At 43.4% G+C, this 22,478-nt stretch overlaps 1 protein-coding gene across 1 annotated transcript in view; it reads left to right on the forward strand.

The window, feature by feature from the left end:
- Positions 1–202: 202 nt before the first annotated feature.
- Positions 203–22,478, forward strand: part of LOC126424597 (elastin-like) — a 48,238-nt gene continuing 25,962 nt past the window's right edge. The window contains exons 1-2 of the mRNA XM_050087337.1: positions 203–286; positions 2,870–3,972. Coding sequence (XP_049943294.1) covers positions 269–286; positions 2,870–3,972 — 1,121 coding nt within the window. The 5' untranslated portion in view covers positions 203–268. The remainder of the gene's footprint in view (positions 287–2,869; positions 3,973–22,478) is intronic.

The raw sequence follows: 22,478 nt of genomic DNA on the forward strand, positions 1-22,478 counted from the left end.
AATGCAGTCCACGCGTGTGTGCGACCTCTTCCCCCGCCAGCGTCCGCCGGTTTCCGATTCCCCACCCCGCGAGAGCCGCGCCGCGCCTCGCTGACGGGTCACCTCGCGGGTGGGGGATGGTTTTGGCCGGCAAACTCCTCCCTTTCTCCGCGACCATCCGCTGCCCGCGCCCAGTCCCGTGGGTGAGTGTGTGTGTATATAAACTGGCGGCGCTCTAGTGGAAGCATCAGTTGAGATCCTCTCGCAGCATCCACAGCATCTAAGCAGGATGAGGATAACTGCGCTGGTAAGTTCTAGTAGCACAACAGGGCTCAGTTCTTGGGCCCATTCCGCAGTTTCACAAACTACATTCAAATGGAGAAAATTAGAATACTTTTCTGGTCAATATCACATCTTTGGTCTGTAAGGACTCTCAGTCTTCTGCATCCTCATCTAGGAAAAATCTATTTCTTAACTTTGTAGTGTCTCACTGATATACAGCTTCAAAACACTGGATGAGCGCAACAGCTCTGGTAGTTCCTTGCACTACCACAGGGTTCAATTCAGGGACCAAATCTGACGGCTTCCACAGTTTTACAAACCAGTTTCGAAAGTATAAAATAAGAATGCACCTGGCAAATCTTCTCTAAATGGTCTACAGAATCCATAATAGTTCTCTTCCATCAGGCAGTTCTTCTATTTTCTTAATTTTGTAGTGCATCATCTGGTACACTCGTGCAAAAGTAGTCTGTTGAAGAACACAGGGCAGATACTGTAGTTCATTCCTGTAGTGTGACTGAGATCATTAGTCTGCAGAATATGCTACGTTCTGTCAAATTCAAATTTATAGCAGCATAAATAATATATAAAATCGGGGGAAGATTACTACTCTGGAGTATTGCTTTAGCACTACTCGGTACTGATTTTCGATCGTTCATTCTGTACACTCCTTTGGACTGAACAGCACTGAAGCAGAACTGATTAATTTCTTTAGTACCTTAGGGACCAGTTCAGGGACCAAATTTTCAAACATGCGTCTTTGGAGATCTGTTTCAAAATCTATTGCATCAAAAGAGAGTTCGTAAGGTAGCCCTGTAAATTATATATTCCCATCATTTTTCTGAACTTTAGTCTTTTCTACACTCGCTACATTCAAGAGGGCGCATTTTCTTTTTTCATTCTGTAATCGGTTGCGACGCTTGCCTGAAAAAGCAACTAAGATTACAGTGTGTCTTAAATTCGATTATTATAACTCCTCTTGTAAGTTTCTCTATCGCTGCAGCATTGAAACTTGAGGAAAATTAAAATGTGCGAATTATTTTGAGAAGGCAAGTTTGTTACATCCGTGCCGTCTTTCGATACTAAGTAGCCAGTCTTGTATGTCTTCCCAATACCCCACGTTTCTTCCTCAGTCTTGCTTGAACTTTCATACTCTAATCCCACTTTGCCCACTCGTTTCTTGCTGCATTAATATTTTTCAGCATCAGTCATTAGGTATTCTTTTAAAGTGTCTAAACCAACTAAACCACATCATACCAATTATTTTTTGATATCACCTCAAGTTCTCATTCTGTCTCTCATTTATTCATTTACTGTTCAAACCCTTCTTCTTGTTACAAATTCGCACTTCCAGTATTCCATTTCACCGCTGATACTTTATTTTCTTCGCTGATTTTGTCACATTCCTTATATTTTTCAACTATTGTTCTGCATAATAGTCTCTTCGTATTGATTACTGCCCGCATCTCGTGGTCGTGCGGTAGCGTTCTCGCTTTCTACGCCCGGGTTCCCGGGTTCGATTCCCAGCGGGGTCAGGGATTTTCTCTGCCTCGTGATGGCTGGGTGTTGTGTGATGTCCTTAGGTTAGTTAGGTTTAAGTAGTTCAGAGTTCTAGGGGACTGATGACCATAGATGTTAAGTCCCATAGTGCTCAGAGCCATTTGAACCATTTATTGATTACTCCACAGGATGCTCCTTATTTCCTTTATGAGCTGCGACAAATATCTTGAAATGTCATTTGTAAAATCACTATTTTTTAATAATTTATTTATTCATTGCAGCCTCTTCCTTGATAACAACAGTGACCTGTTCCATTTATGTAAATTATGAAGACGATTAATGTTTAGAGCTGATTACCTACACTATTCTCATGAAGTTTCTCCATGGCATTTCTGTCCACTCAGTCGGAAAAAAGTACTTGTTTTAGTCTACAGTCGCATTTTTAATATTATTGTTTACAGCATTCCTACCGATTTCGACACACAAAAGCGTCGTCAGGAGATTTGCTGGCACACAGTCAGCATTCTTGCATCCCTAAAAATTCCAAAGCCAAACTGAACCTAAAGGGAATTTTGAGCTCCGCAAGATAGAGGAATGTTGTACATTGTAATTACATGTTTGTATGGTTCAAAAATATTTCATTGATTTTCTGATGCATTTAGGCCACTCATCATACAGAGGAGGAAATGAAACAGGCTGAAGTGAAGTATATTGTCAATACATGTCGTGACATGATATTTTATTTGTTATTTTTATAGACCACAGTGTGGAATATCTTTTAACAAACGGATGAGGTCATCAGTTCCTTAGAACTTACAACTACTTTAACCTAACGAACCTAAGGACATCACACACTTCCATGCCTGAGGCAGGATTCGAACCTGCGACCGTAGCGGTCGCGCGGTGCCAGACTGAAGCGCTTAGAACCGCTTGGCCACTGCGACCAGCGACTATGTGACATCCTTTTAAGATCAGCAATGGTTGAAATACCAATAACATTTTTTCACACAGACAAACATCTTATCAAAATTCGAATGTGCAACTATGACACCTGTACCTCAGTCTGCGTTCTTGCAGTGTATTTTTAAAGGAGTGTTTGTCTGTTCGACAGGTATGCCTCGCGGCTGTGCTTCTGGCATCGGCCACAGCTGAGGATGCTGCAGGAAAGGGGGCAGAGGCCACCAAGAAGGACAAGCGTGGCATTCTCTATGGAGGGTACGGCCTGGGGGGTGGCCTAGGAGGCGCTAGCCTCGGGAGCTACGGAGGAAGCCTCGGAGGCAGTTACGGAGGCAGCTACGGAGGCGGCTACGGAGGCGGCTACGGCGGTGGCTACGGCTATGGCGGCGGCTACGGATACGGTGGAGGCTACGGATACGGTGGAGGCATCGGCCTGGGCTCCGGCGGAATTGGTCTGGGCAGTGGCTTAGGCGGTGGCCTCGGAGGAGGTCTCGGCGGTGGTCTCGGAGGTGGTTTCGGAGGAGGTGCCGGCATCGGCCTCGGCGGAGGCGTCGGGGCTGTAGCCATCGCTCCGACCAGGACCGTCGTCCAGACGGTGACCGTCCCGGAACCTCAGCCCGTGCCCGTCCCGGTGGAGCGCCCCGTCCCAGTTCCTCAGCCCGTCCCCGTCCCCGTCAGTCGCCCCGTGCCCGTTCCCGCGCCTTACCCAGTCCGTGTGCCCCACCCTGTGCCTGTTCCAGTCCCCAGACCTGTTCCAGTTCCAGTGAGTCGCCCTGTCCCGGTGCCCGTTTCCCGTCCAGTCCCCGTCCCAGTGCCACAACCGTACCCCGTGCGAGTACCCCACCCCGTCCCGGTGGCCGTCCCCCAGCCTTACCCCGTAACTGTGCCTGAACCCCGCCCTGTAGCTGTACCCGTCCCGGTCTCCAGCGGAATCTCCTCCATTGGCATCGGCGGCGGAATCGGTGCCGGTGGTATCGGCGGAGGAGCCGCACTCATCAGCTCCGGTATCGGCTCCGGCATCGGCTCGGGCATCTCTGGAGGCATCATCTCGTCCGGATCACTCGGCGGTGGATATGGTGGCTCCTACGGATACGGTGGCGGATACGGTGGCGGATACGGAGGTGGTTACGGTGGTGGCTATGGGTCTGGAGCCATCATCTCCTCCGGCATCAGCAGTGGAAGCCTCTACTCTGGCAGCCTCTCGGGCAGCTACGGTGGTGGATACGGTGGCGGCTACAGAGGCCACTCGAAGATCTGGTAAAATCCTCACCACCCACCTCGCACCGTGCCATTGATCGACAGTTCTGCACCGCCTCCATCCGCGCTATTGCCTCATACACGGTGTTGTCGCATCGTCGCCGCATTTTCGTAGATGGCCACAACTAGTCCCACTCCAGAAGCGAAGACAGCACCTTCCGAACAGATCTGCAGCTGTGGTTCGGAGGAATGGGCTTCAGATCTCAGTTGACAGATGGAAGCAGCTTTCCCCCCCACACACAGTATGGCCGCTTGTCTTACCAGCTTCATTTTCACTCTTGTGGCAAGAAAATACTGGGTTCATTTTCCTTCTCTTCCTTTAATTGAACATCTCATGCATTTCTTCAAAGTCATACATCTGCACTTCATCTGCAATTCATAATGCCTGCACATTTCTCTTCATGGATATTTTGTACTGTACTGTTTTTGTACCTCTTCTGCGTGTGATATACTTTGTAATTATTTTTAATACCTGAAATACAGGATTTTTAAGAAAATGTACCTAGTGACTTAATTTGGAACACCATACCTTATCCCATGCAACGTTTTATGATATGCCTTTGACAATTTGTTGATCTAGGTTGGAGGAAAACATGAAACGGCGGCTGTTCAACAAAACTGTTGTTCTAATATACTATATGTTTTTAATTTTAATTTGTAGTTTTTATTTTCGTGATATCGTGCGTGCAATATCACACAATTAATAATTTTTCGTCGTCTTGTAGAGTCGTGTAGGCATCTTTAGCGGATGTTGTCAAAAGAAATTACAAAAAATGCATATTGTAACTTTTATTATAATTTTATGAACTTAGTCTTTAGCACCAAAAATAATGATATAATTCATTTAACGATTCTGCCGCAAAATGGTCCCAGAAGGGTATTAGCATTACACTATTCATTTAGTAGTCAGAAATCTAGGAAATAGGGATACAAAAAAATAGAAGAAAATAAATGACTCGTATCCACAAACAATTATTTAAAACTTTCTTCCATTGACGTCACCAAGTTGGGAAAAAGGGTTACAAAAAAAAGGAAAATATTTATGTTACTCGTATCCACACATAATGCTTTAAAAACTTCTTCCATTGTTCTCGAGTTATTTCTTAAACAAATGCATTTCTTATGTTTGAACATATTGAAAGCCTGTTTTACTTACCTTTACTACGATGAGTATTTTTAACAAAAAACAAGGTAATCTCGTTCTATTATATTTGCTAATTTGTGAAAAACATTACGGCGGTACGTCTTCAATAATTTACAGATCTGCAATGGCAAATATCTTACAAATTGCAAATATCTTACAAATTGGACAATAATCTAAGGTTAATGGTTTTTCATACATAAACTGAAAGCTTATATGTTTCGCTTAGGATGTCATTTTATTATGACACAGAAAAGTGCATCCTGTATCAAACACAGCAACGTTAAGTTTATATATGAAAAAGGATTAAACTTACATTACTGTACAGTTTGTAAGATATACTACTTGATATATACACTACTGGCCATTAAAATTGCTACACCAAGAAGAAATGCAGATGATAAACGGGTATTCATTGGACAAATATATTATACTAGAACTGACATGTGATTACATTTTCACGCAATTTGGGTGCATAGATCCTGAGAAATTAATACGCAGAACAACCTCTGGCCGTAATAGCAGCCTTGATACGCCTGGGCATTGAGTCAAACAGAGCTTGCTTAGCGTGTACAGGTACAGTTGCCCATGCAGTTCATTAAGAGTAGTGACAGGCGTATTGTGACGAACCAGTTGCTCGGCCACCATTGACCAGATGTTTTCAATTGGTGAGCCCGCATCTCGTGGTCGTGAGGTAGAGTTCTCGCTTCCCACGCCCGGGTTCCCGGGTTCGATTCCCGGCGGGGTCAGGGATTTTCTCTGCCTCGTGATGGCTGGGTGTTGTGTGCTGTCCTTAGGTTAGTTAGGTTTAAGTAGTTCTAAGTCCCATAGTGCTCAGAGCCATTTGAACCATTTTTTCAATTGGTGAGAGATATGCAGAATGTGCTGGCCAGGGCACAGTCGAACAGTTTCTGTATCGAGAAAGACCCGTACAGGACCTGCAATATGCAGTTGTGCCTTATCCTGCTGAAATGTAGGGTTTCGCAGGGATCTGAAATGTAACGTCCAATGTTCAAAGTGCCGTCAATGCGAACAAGAGGTGACCGAAACGTGTAACAAATGGCACCCCATACCACCACGCCGGGTGATACGCCAGTATGGCGATGACGAACACACGCTTCCAATGCGCGTTCACCGCGATGTCGCCAAACACGGATGCGACCATCATGATGCTGTAAACAGAACCTGGCTTCATCCGAATAAATTACGTTTTTCCAATGGGGAACCCAAATTCGTAGTTGAGTACACCATCGCAGGTGCTCCTGTCTGTGATGCAGCGTCAAGGGTTACCGCAGCCACGGTCTCCGAACTGATAGTCCATGCTGCTGTAAACGTCGTCGAACTGTTCGTGCAGGTGGTTGTTGTCTTGCAAACGTCCCCATCTGTTGAGTCAGGGATCGAGACGTGGCTGCACGATCCGTTACAGTCATGCGGATAAGATGCCTGTCATCTCGACTGCTAGTGATACGAGGCCGTTGGGATCCAGAGGGCGTTCCGTATTACCCTCCTGAACCCACCAATTCCATATTCTGCTAACAGTCATTGGATCTCGACCAACGCGAGCAGGAATGTCATGATACGATAAACAGCAATCGCGATAGGCTACAATCCGACATCCATCAAAGTCGGAAATGTGATTGTACGCATTTCTCCTCCTTACATGAGGCATAACAAGAACGTTTCACCGGGCAACGCCGGTCAACTGCTGTTTGTGTATGAGAGATCGGTTGGAAACTTTCCTCATGTCAGCACGTTGTAGGTGTCGCCACCGGCACCAACCTCGTTTGAAAAGCTAATCATTTGCATATCACAGCATCTTCTTCCCGTCGGTAAAATTTCGAGTCTGTAGCACGTCATCTTCATGGTGTAGCAATTTTAATGGCCAGTAGTGTATTTGGCAATAAAGTCCCGTAATTATTTTATTATGGCACGTTCACTGACAGACTTATTTTACACCTCTTTTATTTCCTTTGGTGTGATTTCATTACACCAAGACGGGGAAGAGCTTGCAGCTAGGACTGGTTTCTTTTAAGATGCACAGTTTTTGTAAATTTCAACGTAGCAACAAGAAACGTTAGAAGGTGAAGAACAAAGAGTTATCTAAACAGGTGAGCATCGTCTGCTGATAATTATTCGGACAGTGGTACACGTGTTGCTGATGTGAAGGGTTGTGAAACTGCTGGCTCTAAAGCTTGGTTGGAAAATAGTATCTGGTGGCATATGGACAAATTCCAGGTAGACGGAAGGGAGTTACGGTACCATGCTACGATTAAGAACGTTGAAATAGGATGCCGACTGAGCAGCTGATATTCGTGGCTGGCGATTAGAATTTGTCTGGCTGTAACCAGAGATTTGGGGTAGGGGAGAGAGGAGCTACAAGTTCCGATTTTTAGTTAAGCTCAGAATTCGTTAAGACTACTTGATTTTAGTATTCATGCGATGCAATCAAATTAACTTATGTATGTAACTTCGATATTAACAAAGTTTTTGTTGTCATTTGTTGTTAGATTTTTTTTAGTAATAATGTTTTAACGTCTAAACTCGTAAAATAATAACTTACCCCTACTTGGGGCAAGTTGTTAACAAGCCACGATAAGTTGTTACCATAGTTGTTAAAACCGTTATTTTTAAATAAAAAACAATAACATATCTGATTATTTAAGTAATAATCAACAATGTCGCACGAATCATCAGGTAAACATTTTTATGTTATATAACAAGTAACTATAATTTGTACTCAAACAGCTAATAACCCTTTAGTAATTAACAGATTCTCAAATTACTTGTAACTACTCAGCCTTGATAGTTAAGTCTTCAATCATATCAGCCTTGTCTTAGGCTGAAATTGTCTATCGCTGTCACTGGCAGAAAACATATAATTCATTAATGATCACAAGATATATCAACCACAATCACAGTTCGGGCATACGTAGGTTAATAAGGCTTGATTCTGCCTACATCTAGAATGGACCAAGTTCTTTCATTCTTGACACTGAATGCATTCTTCCCGAGAAAGTGAACTCGAGTAACTGTCACAGCACACTAGACGATAATACTCTAAACTGCCCTCTCCACGCTCAGACCTTTCACTACTCGTTTGTAAAACCTTTCGTTTAACACACTTCACTTCCGAGCATTTAATTTCAGTGCTCATTGGTACGCTAACTTTTTGACTCCTTCTGGCAGAAGACCAAAGAAAGTTGAAGCACTTTACATCAGATATTCTGCTAACTTATCTTCCTGTTCTTCAGTAAAGACCAATTTTAAATTTTTCCAACCAATCGCGATATTTCCTACCCCAGATCTTAGCTTTTGGAAGATCTGTATAACATCATATATCTAATTCTTTGGCAACAGTTTTCATTTTACTGCCATCGTTGAGAACTGCGTCTGCTGCTTTTTGCATCAACTCCTGTGACACAGAACCTCGTGTTGTTTTTATGGTATACGTCCTCATACCACAAATGCAAAAAAATAACGATACTTATATTCCATTATTGGTACAAATGAACTGGGGAAAGTTGTTTCGAGGTCGCAACGTCCCCCGAAAAACGGAACATCTAGCCCTCATCACACGTGTTGAAATAATAGCAAGGTATTGGTTACGTTACGAAACATAGGTAATTTACTCATTGTGTAGCAAAACAGTAGATAAATCCTTACCATAAAACACTGAAACATTAAAGGCTACTCGTTAAAATTCGTGAGGTAGATCAAAAATACCAAATACGAAAGTGTTTACTTGCGTGAACCGGTGACGCGCGTGCTGTCGTTCTGATGTTCCGGGGACCACCAGCCTGTTTACAATGGCTGCCGTCGATGCGCTGTGGCGTTCCATTCCACGACGTGTTTACTTCACATTCATACCTCTTTCCATCGGGGGGTTATTTCAGTCGGAAAAACTTAGGAAATGGCTCTGAGCACTATGGGACTGGACTTCTGAGGTCATCAGTCCCCTAGAACTTAGAACTACTTAAACCTAACTAACCTAAGGACATCACACACACCCATGCCCGAGGCAGGATTCGGTTCCAGACTGTAGCGCATAGAACCGCTCGACCACCCCGGCCGGCGGAAAACCTTACCTCGGTACTTTTTGCCCCACTCTCACGTAATCGAATAACACGTGCTTATGATTGTACTGGGAGACTGAGTCCATTATGATCAGGATGTGATTCACATGTACCAAATAAGGGTATCTATGACCTGTGTATTTTTTTTCGTGGGAAATTTGTGGAACAGTTTTTCTGTGTTCACTACTCGTCGTATATAAGTTCAACCAGGAGCTTTCGATGATATTCCCCTCCGCGTTCTTCTTCATTAAATTTACGAAGAAGATGGTGAATAGCTTTCAAAGCTCCTGTTGTGACTTGGACGTAACAGATCCTGGAGGCCGAGAAAACTTTGTGGGAGGGTGTGAAGTCGAATGAAAGTAAAATGAGAGTGACGCTGAATCAAGCAAACGACTGCCAAGTGTAATGTTCAACCAGTGTGACAAGTTGCGATGCTCTGGCGGATGTTAGTGACAAAACGAAATCTTTGAGAATGAAGTGAACACTTACTACCAAATGCGACACAGCATGTCGTTCTTAGCGATCTTCAGAGGTGACGCGATAAGGAAAGAATGTAAGCGCAGCAGAGGCGAATGAGAAACCATTTTCAGTGACGATGTTGTTGTTGTGGTCTTCAGTCCTGAGACTGGTTTGATGCAGCTCTCCATGCTACTCTATCCTGTGCAAGATTCTACATCTCCCGGTACCTACTGCAGCCTACATCCTTCTGAATCTGCTTAGTGTATTCATCTCTTGGTCTCCCTCTGCGATTTTTGCCCTCTACGCTGCCCTTCAATACTAAATTGGTGATCCCTCGATGTCTCAGAATATGTCCTAACAACCAGTCCCTTCTTCTTGTCAAGTTGTGCCACAAACTCCTCTCCTCCCCAATTCTTTCCAATACCTCCTCATTAGTTATGTGATCTACCCATCTAATCTTCAGCATTCTTCTGTAGCACCACATTTCGGAAGCTTCTATTCTCTTCTTGTCTAAACTATCTATCGTCCATGTTTCACTTCCATACATGGCTACACTCCATACAAATACTTTCAGAAACGACTTCCTGACACTTAAATCAATAGTCGATGTTAACAAATTTCTCTACTTCAGAAACGCTTTCCTTGCCATTGCCAGTCTACATTTTATATCCTCTCTACTTCGACCATCATCAGTTATTTTGTTCCCCAAATAGCAAAACTCCTTTACTACTTTAACTGTCTCATTTCCTAATCTAATTCCCTCAGCATCATCCGACTTAATTCGACTACATTCCATTTTCCTCGTTTTGCTTTTGTTGATGTTCATCTTATACCCTCCTTTCAAGACACTGTCCATTCCGTTCAACTGCTCTTCCAAGTCCTTTGCTGTCTCTGACAGAACATCAAAGTTTTTATTTCTTCTCCATGGATTTTAATACCTACTCCGAATTTATCTTTTGTTTCCTTTATTGCTTGCTCAATATACAGATTGAATAACGTCGGGGATAGGCTACAACCCTGTCTCACTCCCTTCCCAACCACTGTTCCCTTTCATACCCCTCGATTCTTATAACTGCCATCTGCTTTCTGTAAAAATTGTAAATAGATACGGGAAGCAAATAGATACAAGCGACTTCCACAAACGGTTGGTCGTTACGCAGGGCGTGTGGGAATAAACATCGCTGATCCGCTGTTCACGTGCCACTGAGGGCCGAACCACTCAATAACCCTTGGTTTTCACTGTGGGGTGGCGGTGGGGTGAGTGGACTGCTCTGGCCTGTTGTGGGGTTGTGAACCGCTGAGGGCTACGGCGGGTACGAAGCCTCTCCGTCGTTTCTAGGTCCCCGGTTTAAACACACAATACACACCTAATCTGAGTAGCTTTCTAAGCTACTGTGTTGAGAAGGGAAGAAAGAAGCACGGGATCCGGAAAAGACTTCTTAAACAATATTGATGACTTAGGCTCGGTGTGTCAAGGAGGCGATAACATTGTTTTGGCTCATCAGTGAATATTTACATGGTGACACTGAACACCGCTGAGAAAATGGGATTTTCAGCGATATATTCTGAGCATTTCGGCAGCGGGAACACGTGATCTGCGGTGACCGGTTTGAGAGTAATTGCATTTCATCTGGTTTCTTAACCAGATTTATTTTTGTGTCTGAACTGTACTGAAACTGTCTGTCCAACTGTGCAAATGTCGACAATAAGAGCTGTGTGTCTTGCTTGAAATCAGACTTGTTCCTTTAACCCGCTGTTCTTGGTCCCACATTACTCCTCGCACCCAAGTTTGTATTCAGTGCAACTCGTACGTGGCTCGGATTTTTGCTCTGCAATGTTAGTTGTGCGACGGCATTAGTATTTGGCAGTATGATTAACTTAACTTACGAGTAGCTGGCTGTCCGCTCCCCGTGCGTTACTTCACTTAACGCAGTGGAAGAGCGTATTACATTATTACTGTTGATCGAGCCACCTCAGACCACAGGTCCCTTATACGAGGGTTGGAACTTAAATATTGGCAACTATTTATTTACAGCTCGTACAAAATAGATACGTGTTTCAAAGTTTTACTGACCTTCAAAGTAGTCACCAGCATTGTGTATAACCCGTCGCCAGGGATGTGGGTGTCGTAGGATACTCTTAGCAGTGCCAGTTGTGTTTGACAGTTTGAGCGGCGAGGTCTATTGCCCGACGAATTTAAAGCAGTTCTGAAGCGAATGCCGTGAAATGTTTCCTACAGGTTAGAAACTGAGTTGAACTTACGAGAGCTTAAGTCAGGGCAGTGCAGTAGGTGGTATAGCACTTAGCAGCCCCATCAGTCAAACAAATGAGTAACAAATCAGTTGGTGTTGGGACAGCAACCAGCCACAAATTTACTTTCAGTTCCTTTGTTCACAGGGTACCGTTACCGGTTTCGAATCGTTATAATTCATCTTCAGACGGTTTTCACGCTTTCCTTGTAACATGGGGTGCGTTTTTTGCACATGTTACGAGGAAACCGTATAAACCGTCTGAAGATGAATCATAACGATTCGAAACCGGTAACGGTACCCTTTGAATAAAGGAACTGAAAGTAAATTTGTGGCTGGTTGCTGTCCCAACACCAACATTTGTCTTCAAATAACAGCAGAGGGCTCCAACCATGTCATCATATGACAAAATTGCACAAATCAGTAACAGCTTGCACTGTACTGGCTTGACCATTTTCCTGCAGAATGGTTGTCAGGTCCTGGAGAAAGTGTCATCACTTCTGCCTCTAAGCTGGTCGTAGGTTGTGTTCCAAAAATGAACAGCATAGAGACAGAAGTAATGACACTTTCTGCAGTATTTGACCATCATTTTGCAGGACAATGCTGAAGCACGTACAGTGCAAGCTGTTACTGATTTGTATGACTGATGGGGCTGCTAAGTGCTATACCACCTACTACAGTCCCCTGACTTAAGCCCTCGTGAGTTCGACTCGATTTCTAAACTGAAGGAAACGCTTCACAGCATTAGCTTCAGAACTGCTACAAATTCGTCGGGCAATAGACCGAGCCGCTCGAACTCTCAACACAACTGGCACTGCTAAGAGTATCCTACGACTTCCACGTCGCTGGCTACGTGTTATACGCAATGCTGGTGACTACTTTGAAGGTCAGCAAAACTTTGAAACATGTGTGTATTTTGTACCAGCTGTAAATGAGTAGTTGCCACTATTAAAGTTCCAACCCTCGTATGATAAACATTGTAGCAAATATCGCTGAGACACCTCTGAAATCTTTTCGTTGGGGGAACAGATAACTTTATATACAGGGTGACTCACCTAACGTTACCGCTGGATATATTTCGTAAACCATATCAAATACTGACGAAACGGTTCCACAGACCGAACGTGAGGAGAGGGGCTAGTGTAATTGTTTAATACAAACCATACAAAAATGCATTGAAGTATGTTTTTTAACACAAACCTACGTTTTTTAAATGGAACCACGTTAGTTTTGTTAGCACATCTGAACATAGAAACAAATACGTAATCAGTGCCGTTTGTTGCATTGTAAAATGTTAATTACATCCGGAGATATTGTAACCTAAAGTTGACGCTTGAAACCTCCGACGTTCAGTTGCGTGTTGTAACAAACACTTCATTGAGGGGGCCCAAACAGCTGCAACATACATCGCCTTTCTACAGAATGATCTGCCAACGTTGCTCGAAAATGTCCCACTGGAAACGCGTCGACGTATGTGGTATCAGAATGATGGTGCACCTGCACATTCCGCAATTAACACTAGGCTGACCCTTGACAGGATGTTCGACGGGCGTTTCATAGGACGTGGAGGACGCATAAATTGGCCAGCCCGTTCTCCTGATCTTACACCTCTGGACTTCTTTCTGTGCGGTACGTTAAAGGAGAATGTGTACAAAGAGGATATGAAACAACGTATTGTGGCAGCCTGTGGCGACATTACACCAGATGTACTGCGACGTGTACGACAATCATTACGCCAGAGATTGCAATTGTGTGCAGCAAATGATGGCCACCACATTGAACATCTATTGGCCTGACATGTCGGGACACACTCTATTCCACTCCGTAATTGAAAACGGAAACCACGTGTGTACGTGTACCTCACCCCTCATGGTAATGTACATGTGCGTCAGTGAAAAAGAACAATTAAAAGGTGTTAGCATGTGGACGTAATGTGCTGTTCCAGTCTCTTCTGTACCTAAGGTCCATCACCGTTCCCTTTGTATCCCTACGTAATTCGGTGCTCTCTGATACACACGATCGAACAGCGGAGGAGTGGTACTCAAGCGTCAACTGTAGGTTACAATGTCTCCGGATGTAATTAACATTTTACAATGCAACAAACGGCACTGATTACGTATTTATTTATATGTTCAGTTGTGCTAACAAAACTAACGGGGTTCGATTTAAAAAAACGTAGGTTTGTGTTAAAAAACATACTTCCGTGCATTTTTGTATGGTTTGTATCGACCAATTACACTAGCCCCTCTCCTCACGTTCGGTCTGTGGAATCGATTCGTCAGTATTTGATGCGGTTTACGAAATATATCCAGCGGTAACGTTAGGTGACTCACCCTGTATATATATTGAATTTCGAGGAAGGACAAAAGAAAGAGAAGGGATTACTGATGCCAGCTGCGTCGGGAATTTACGTCTTATCAGCGGTGACGAGTGAAAAATGTGTTACGGGTCCGACCCAGGGGTGTCGTGCTTATTAGACAATTGCGTGAATCGCTGCGCCACCCGGCCGCGGTGTTTGTCGCAACTGCGTGGACATCTCGGCACGCCTCCATGCCTACCCACAGTCCCACCCTACGACAACTACACGCAGTCCGTTTCCACGCCCTGGGCGTGGCGTGTGTCCGGAAGAGCAGACATCAAGCATTCATATAACTGATTTGCCTCGATGGTCAACGAATCCACCTTCTTCAGTACGGTTTCAAGATTGCGACCGACCTTCTCCGGGAATCTGGCAGTAGCGACCATGTAGGAGATTGCGGATAGCTGGCGCTGGGTGGCAATGTGGGTCGGGAGAGAGGCGTGCAGAGACAGTTCGCGCAGCTGCGATTAAAATTGTGTCCGGGCGGCCCAGTCATTCACGAAAATGCCTAGTAAGCAGGACATCCCGGGTTCGAATCCCAGTCAGGCACAGCTTTTTTCCTTCATCTCTTATGGTTCTGCGTATAGTCCCGATGCAGCTGGAATCAATAATCCGTTCCCTTTCCTTTCCTTTCTCCCCACTTCCACCTTCTATTTACGTATATTGTGTCACAGCTGCGGATGCCGCGTGGTGTCTGTTCTTTCGGACATACCCACAATTTACAAAGGACTGAACACTGTTTTTAAACTTACAAGGAGACGGCATGACCGTGGGTTCGAGGATTTGTCCGAAATTTTGTGTGGTGAAAGAGGACCCCCTAACACCTCACGTGGTTAAAATATTAGGACGCACTACCCGGAAAATCCCGGGAAAAATCGATCCAAAGTTCCTTAGATGTCGTATGAGTATAAAATGTTAGTGCATTGCCGAGCTGCCGTCTGTCACAGATGTCTCTTACGCCAGAGGTCTCGGGTTCGATTCTTCCTCCGGCACTTTTTTTTCTTCTGTTTCATTTTCTTTTGTTATTCCACCAATTATTCAGAAAGTTTCGCAAACCTACATTACCTTTAACAAATTAGTTACATTATTGAATAAAAATTATTTTCTTTTTGTCCAACAACACAATTCATGGCGGTGGGTTTTCCATTTTTCATTGTAAAGTATATGAGGAGAAACATTGGGTTTTTAATCATAATAACAAAGTCGATTGGGAAACATTCAATTTTTATACATATAATATAAAAAAGAACCGCAGTGGTAATTATCGTAAAAACAAACAAAGCAATAATTTTTGTGACATTTTGCGCAACATATAAAAGCGGATTTTTTACAATTACAGGGCGTTTGCAATAAATCTGTACAAAAACATGCCCCATTAACATTTACGAAAATGCTTTGAGTTTCTGATAATTTTGAGGCAAACCAGGAATATTGAATCATGTCTCGGAATATTGGTGACGATAATTGATGGTGAATTATAGAATGAATTTTTATATAATCTTCCCGGGAATTAATTTTACGATTCTCCCGTAAAAATGAGCTGCAATTTTTCAAGTAACAGAACAAAAAAAAATTGCAGAAGGTGGAATCGAACCCGAGACCTCCGGCGTACGGCACCTAAGAAACTTTGGCTCGATTTTTCTCGGGATTTTCCGAGTAGTGCGTCCTAATACTTTAACTAAGTGAGGTGTTAGGGGTCCTCTTTCACCACACAAAATTTCGGATAAATCCCCGACCCCAAGGTCGTGCCGTCTCCTTGTTAGTGGGAGATTAAAACTTTGTGCCACAAATGAATGGTCGTAAGAAGACCGCTGGAAAACTGTAGCGAACAGCAGGGAAACTTGTAGACGATCGTGCTTGTGGGCGGGATGGGAACTGGCACTCAGTATGTTACGGCTGATCAGCGTATACTAGGTGATTTGAATGAAATCATAGATTGCTTACGACTGAGCTGCGAGAAAGACCCATCGTCGAGTAATTAGGGACACAGTCACTCATGAGCTTCACAGGCCCGCATGCAGAATATTTCTGCACAGAGCGTGGTAATCCGAGGACTGTATGATTTATGGCAAGCTGGTCTCGTAGACATGTGAGACTACTCTCGATCGAATACTGATTTCAAGAATATTCTAACAGATACATATTCCGAATTGGCTTGGAGTCTACCTGTGTACGAAGGACTTATCAGAAGCTTTCAGCAGTCCGGAAAGAATCGATGTCCTTCAGACCGACCATGGAGGTGAATTTCACGACAGACATTTCAAAGAGGTAATGAAACGATATGGCATAAACCACACTCTGTATTCTCCCGTGTGAAAGGTAGAACTGTCGAACAGTTGTGCATAAAGATGAAAAAACCGAATGTGGAAGGAATTTAATCTTCACAGGACATACAAACGGCTAGACATCCTACCACAAATCATTCACGACTATAGTCGCACTATTCACCATACAATTAATCTCCGACATAATGGAAAAATTCGGAGTAGGTATTAAAATTCATGGAGAAGAAATAAAAACTTTGAGGTTCGCCGATGACATTGTAATTCTGTCAGAGACAGCAAAGGACTTGGAAGAGCAGTTGAATGGAATGGACAGTGTCTTGAAAGGAGGATATAAGATGAACATCAACAAAAGCAAAACAAGGATAATGGAATGTAGTGTAATTAAGTCGGGTGATGCTGAGGGAATTAGATTAGGAAATGAGGCACTTAAAGTAGTAAAGGAGTTTTGCTATTTGGGGAGCAAAATAACTGATGATGGTAGAAGTAGAGAGGATATAAAATGTAGGCTGGCTATGGCAAGGAAAGCGTTTCTGAAGAAGAGAAATTTGTTAACATCCAGTATTGATTTAAGTGTCAGGAAGTCATTTCTGAAAGTATTCGTATGGAGTGTAGCCATGTATGGAAGTGAAACATGGACGATAAATAGTTTGGACAAGAAGAGAATAGAAGCTTTCGAAATGTGGTGCTACAGAAGAATGCTGAAGATTAGATGGGTAGATCACATAACTAATGAGGAAGTATTGAATAGGATTGGGGAGAAGAGAAGTTTGTGGCACAACTTGACCAGAAGAAGGGATCGGTTGGTAGGACATGTTCTGAGGCATCAAGGGATCACCAATTTAGTATTGGAGGGCAGCGTGGAGGGTAAAAATCGTAGGGGGAGACCAAGAGATGAATACACTAAGCAGATTCAGAAGGATGTAGGTTGCAGTAGGTACTGGGAGACGAAAAAGCTTGCACAGGATAGAGTAGCATGGAGAGCTGCATCAAACCAGTCTCAGGACTGAAGACCACAACAACAACAACATAATGGACTTCTAATTGCACTCTACAACCATATCGAGAAGGTGGATTCACGAGAGAAGAAGTTCAGCGTAGGTCACTTGGTACGCATTATCAAATACAAAACCGCGCTTGAGATGTTCGACCCAATGAACTGGTCAACAGAGATATTTACAATTTTCATGGTGCTGCACACAAACCTGAGAACACACATGATAAAAGACAGTGCTGGTTATGTAATTGTAAGGAATTTTTACACGGAGGAATTACAGAAGAACTCGGCACCGAGAGTGTTTGTCGTAAAGCTGGTCGTAACATGTCGAGGGAATAAGGCACTAGCGAAATGGCTCAGTCTCTAATCTAAGCACAACAATTGGGTGGACGGTCGCAATTTCCAGCATGACTTAACACGAAGAACGTAACTTTCAAATGGCTCTAAGCACTATGCGACTTAACATCTGAGGTCATCAGTCCCCTAGACTTATAACTACTTAAACCTAGCTAACATAAGGACATCACACACATCCATGCCCGAGGCAGGATTCGAACCTGCGACAGTAGCAGCAGCGCCTCTCCAGACTGAAGCGCCTAGAACCGCTCGTCCACAGCGGCCGGCCAAACGGAGGTGTAGCGGGTATTCTCGAGAATCTACCATTCGTTACTACACTTGAATCCGGTTGTAAAATACTACAGACGGGAGATCGTTAGGTGATCGAAATGAACAGGAAAAGAAGTCAGTCATATCGAAACCAAGGTTAGGGGAGAAATGTGGCATCGATGGCGAGGTTAGCAGGATCGGCTGCGTTCTTCGCAAAGGAAGAATCCCTGCACGGAAGAGTAAAACCTGTTTGTAAAATCACTCAGTTCGTCAGAACCAACCTTTGCAAAACTAGGTTTTGATTCGCAGATGATCTGTGTCTACGACTGCTGATATTTATAAAATGTCGTGTCAGATATATCGATATTTAAAATATCATAATCGATTCTCGATGTATGGAGAAAAAATATCGATGTATCGTTATATAGACGGAGAAAATATCAATGTAAGGGGCCATAAAAATATAAGCTTGACATTGTGAATATACTGCCTGTTTCAGAACTATATGTTAAACTATTGATTGATTATTACATATTCTGTATATCAACGAACTAGCCGCCTGCCTATCCCCATTAGAGAGAGAATTGTAAGGAAAACTATGCACGTTGACGTTTGGCGATAACCACTTTGCTAACGATGGTAACTGCATGTAAGTGGCACAATAAAAGGTGTCCGATGGGTCCTTCGTCTGGTTCTGTGACATATCGTATTTGTCCTGAACACTTTATGTCGACTTCCCTGTTTTTTTATTTTATTTATTATTTCTGCCAACGCCAGCGATCTAGCAGTTGTGGTGTCAAACTTGTGAATTCAAACGCTACAAATACTGTTGGTAGCGCCGAGCGTCCATTACGTCAGAATTACGTCACACATCTCCGCCCATCGCAAACACCGATCTTGCAACTGTTTTTGAAGAATGCCGATGTGAAGAAATGGGACACTAGTTTCGTTAAAAATTTCTTCACACCGGAAATCTTGTTATACCATTCATTCCCCCCCCCCCCCCCCCCCCCTCTAATTGCGCTCGAACTTTTTCTTTTATGCCACGTATACTATCTTCATACAGTGAAAGAGAAAGATTGGACATAATGAAAGCTCGAAAAGTAGTAAGACTCCTTCGCACAGTGAAAGTAAAATTATGTTCTACGGCAATTTCGAAAGAACAGCTTTAAATATGCACCACAAATTGTGAAAAAATAAATAAATCAAAACTATCGGCACTCGATACAGCCGTTTTGATATCGATACATCGGCGGAAGCGTCACCAATATATATATCGGGTTTCGTTGGAAAAAATATCGATATATTATCATCAGCCTACTGTGCACCACATCGAAAACGGTTTAAAAAAAATGGTAAAAGAATGACTCGGTGTTTGTCCATTAAAAAAATTACTTATCGGTACTGAAAGCTGTGCCACTGCACATTGCAAAGTAGCAGATTTACGCACGTGTTGCTGCTAAATTTGTTCCGCGCCTTCTCACACAGGAGCAAAAAACCACCCGCATGAATGAGTGTCAGGACTTCAAAACAGAGATTGCACGTGATCGAAACTTCTTGAACAAAGTCATTACAGGGGATGAGAGTTGGTGTTACGGGTGTGACCCAGAAACCAAGCAAGCGTCAAGCCAGTGGAGGACTCCCAACCCTCCCAGACCAAAAAAAGCAAGGCAAGTAAGGTCAAATGCGAAGACAATGACCATTGTCTTTTTTGATGTTCGTGGAATTGTGCATCGGGAATTCGTAATCCCGGGCCAGACTGTTAACCAGCACTTTTACTTGGGATGTTTTAAGGCGTCTGCGAGAGGATGTGAGGAGGAAACGCCCGGAACTTTGCCGATCAGGTGAATGGTTTCTGCATCACGACAACACTCCAGCACACACGGCCTTACGAGTGACCCACTATTTGGCATCTCAGAGGTGATCTGTCGTTCTCCACGCTTCCTATTCGACGGACCTAGCCCCGTATGTCTTTTTCCTATTTCCACGAATGAAAAAAACGCTAAAAGTGGAACGTTATGACGATTTGGAGGCGGTAAAAACAGCTTCGCAAAGGGCACTGGACAATATCAAACTTGAAGAGTTCCAAACATACTTCCAACAGTGGGAAAAGAGACTTGACAAGTGCATCGCATGTAATGGAGAGTATTTTGAAGGTGACTGAAGTAATTCCGTAAAAAGGTTCATCAATAAATTTTTTATGACAACAATCCGGTTTCTTTTGGGTCCGCCCTCGTGTACACAAGGTATTGCCTACGAAACTGTTCTCGACGCGTCGTACAAACACGAAACTTTCACTCTTTGCCTCTGAGCCTTTTGGTGCCGTACCTGCCAATTCCCGATGCGCCAGTTTAGCCACGCTCTGTTTACAGCGCCCCACAACACACCTCCAACTAAAGGCGTGTAATCTGTACGGTTTGAAAAGACGATCACGTTGCACAAGTGCTCAGGTGGTGGCTTGCATTATTTCCTGACAATCCAAACAGCTGAAATGCGTATGTAAGAGATATTTGCAGAGAGTACTATGGCGAATTCGAGTACTGTCTGTCGACAAGTTATACTGTGGCAGTCAATTAGTTGTCTGTTCACCCAGAAACAGTGCTATGAAAGAGCTCAAATCGTTGAGGCCCATAGTGCTCAGAGCCATTTTTAAATTATTTAAAGGAAATGTTAATTGATGCAATAGTGACATTCGCAACGCTTTTTCTGTCTGTCCTCAGTTCCCTAATTGTCCATTTACATTACGTTAGCTTCCCACTCCACACAAGGTGGTACACATAGTCGTAAGTGACACTTTGACACCTCAGAAATACCCATTAGGTTTCTCTCTTTTTTTTTGGATATCATTTTGTTCTGTATTGTTCGTTGAATTTGTTCGTGGCGGACGTTCGTTCGTTGACCCGTTCACTCACTTTTTTTTTTTATTAAAGAAGGTAGCTAAACCCTCTGTCCGAACACTCTGAGCTACCGTGCCGGCTCCAACTGTAGGCTCTCGAAAGATGTTTGCCTGAAAAATTCAGCTTCTTCGTCGTAGAGGGAGAGCAAGAGATGAATACACTAAGGAGATTCAGAAGGATGTAAGTTGCAGTAAGTACTGCACAGGATAGAGTAGCATGGAGAGCTGCATCAAACCAGTCTCAGGACTTAAGACCACAAAAACAACAACAACAGTGATGAAGTGATGCGGTAAAGCTGTAGCTCTGTAAACATAGTGAAACATTCAACAGTGACTGTATCAACAAACTGGTCTCTCGCTGGAAGAAATGTGTTCGTCACCAGGGTAACTGATGAAAAATAAATATGTAGATATGAATAATAATGATGTAAATGTTATTTTTTTTATATCAAAAGCTTTAAGAGTTTTCACGGAAAGAATTCGGAGGAATTACTTTTCAGAACGGCCTCGTATAACCATACCGCTCCTCGCCAAGGGTTCTAATGATTTTTTAAAGTTTTGTATCCTGTTATTTCTGTTATAAGTTTAATAACTGAACTTAATAGATTTATCCCTGTGTAACTGGACGGGTTTTTCTTAACTCATATTTTATACTTGAGAATAGTAATACTAGTTCTCTGTTTATGTGGAATTTTATTACGAGTTATAATAAAAAAAAGTGGTTTAAATGGCTCTGAGCACTATGGGACTTAACAACTGAGGTCATCGGTCCCCTAGCACTTAGAAACTACTTGAACCTAACTAACCTAAGGACATCACACACATCCATGCCCGAGGCAGGATTCGAACCTGCGACCGGAGCGGTCGCGCGGTTACAGACTGTAGCGTCTAGAACCGCACGGTCACACAGCCGGCCGAGTTATAATATTGTTAACTAAGTTGCTTAATTGTTTAGTTTGTGGATATCCTCCATAACTCAGTACTTCATTGGTAGTCCTATTTCTCCCTTGAGACCCTATTTTTATTAGCAGCTTCTTCTACCTCTACATGGGAAACAGAAACATCAACCTTCACTTGTATGCCGAACTCTGATTTCTTTCCTTTTTCTGGTAGTTTATAAGGTAATCAGGTTATAAAGAAAACACTTGTTATTACTTTTGAGTCTTCTGCCGCTTCTTAGCCCCGTCCCGCTAGTGCAGGGTCCCACTTTGGGTCAATGAGCGCCATTTCTTACGTCTAACGCTTCTTGTTGATTTAGACCTCTTGATCTTAGATCTGCATTTGTAGTATGTGGACCGAGCAGTTTAGGTCTTCGACGTTGTCTGTAGCCTTCGACAGTGAAATGATAGGCCGAGCTGATGATTGAAGTAGATGGTGTCCAAATGATGGATCCACACCAGCGAAATCTGCATTCTTGCATCTTTTCATTGACTGGAACCACTCC

This window comes from Schistocerca serialis, chromosome 10 (genome assembly GCF_023864345.2).
Source record: "Schistocerca serialis cubense isolate TAMUIC-IGC-003099 chromosome 10, iqSchSeri2.2, whole genome shotgun sequence".
NCBI lineage: Eukaryota > Metazoa > Arthropoda > Insecta > Orthoptera > Acrididae > Schistocerca > Schistocerca serialis.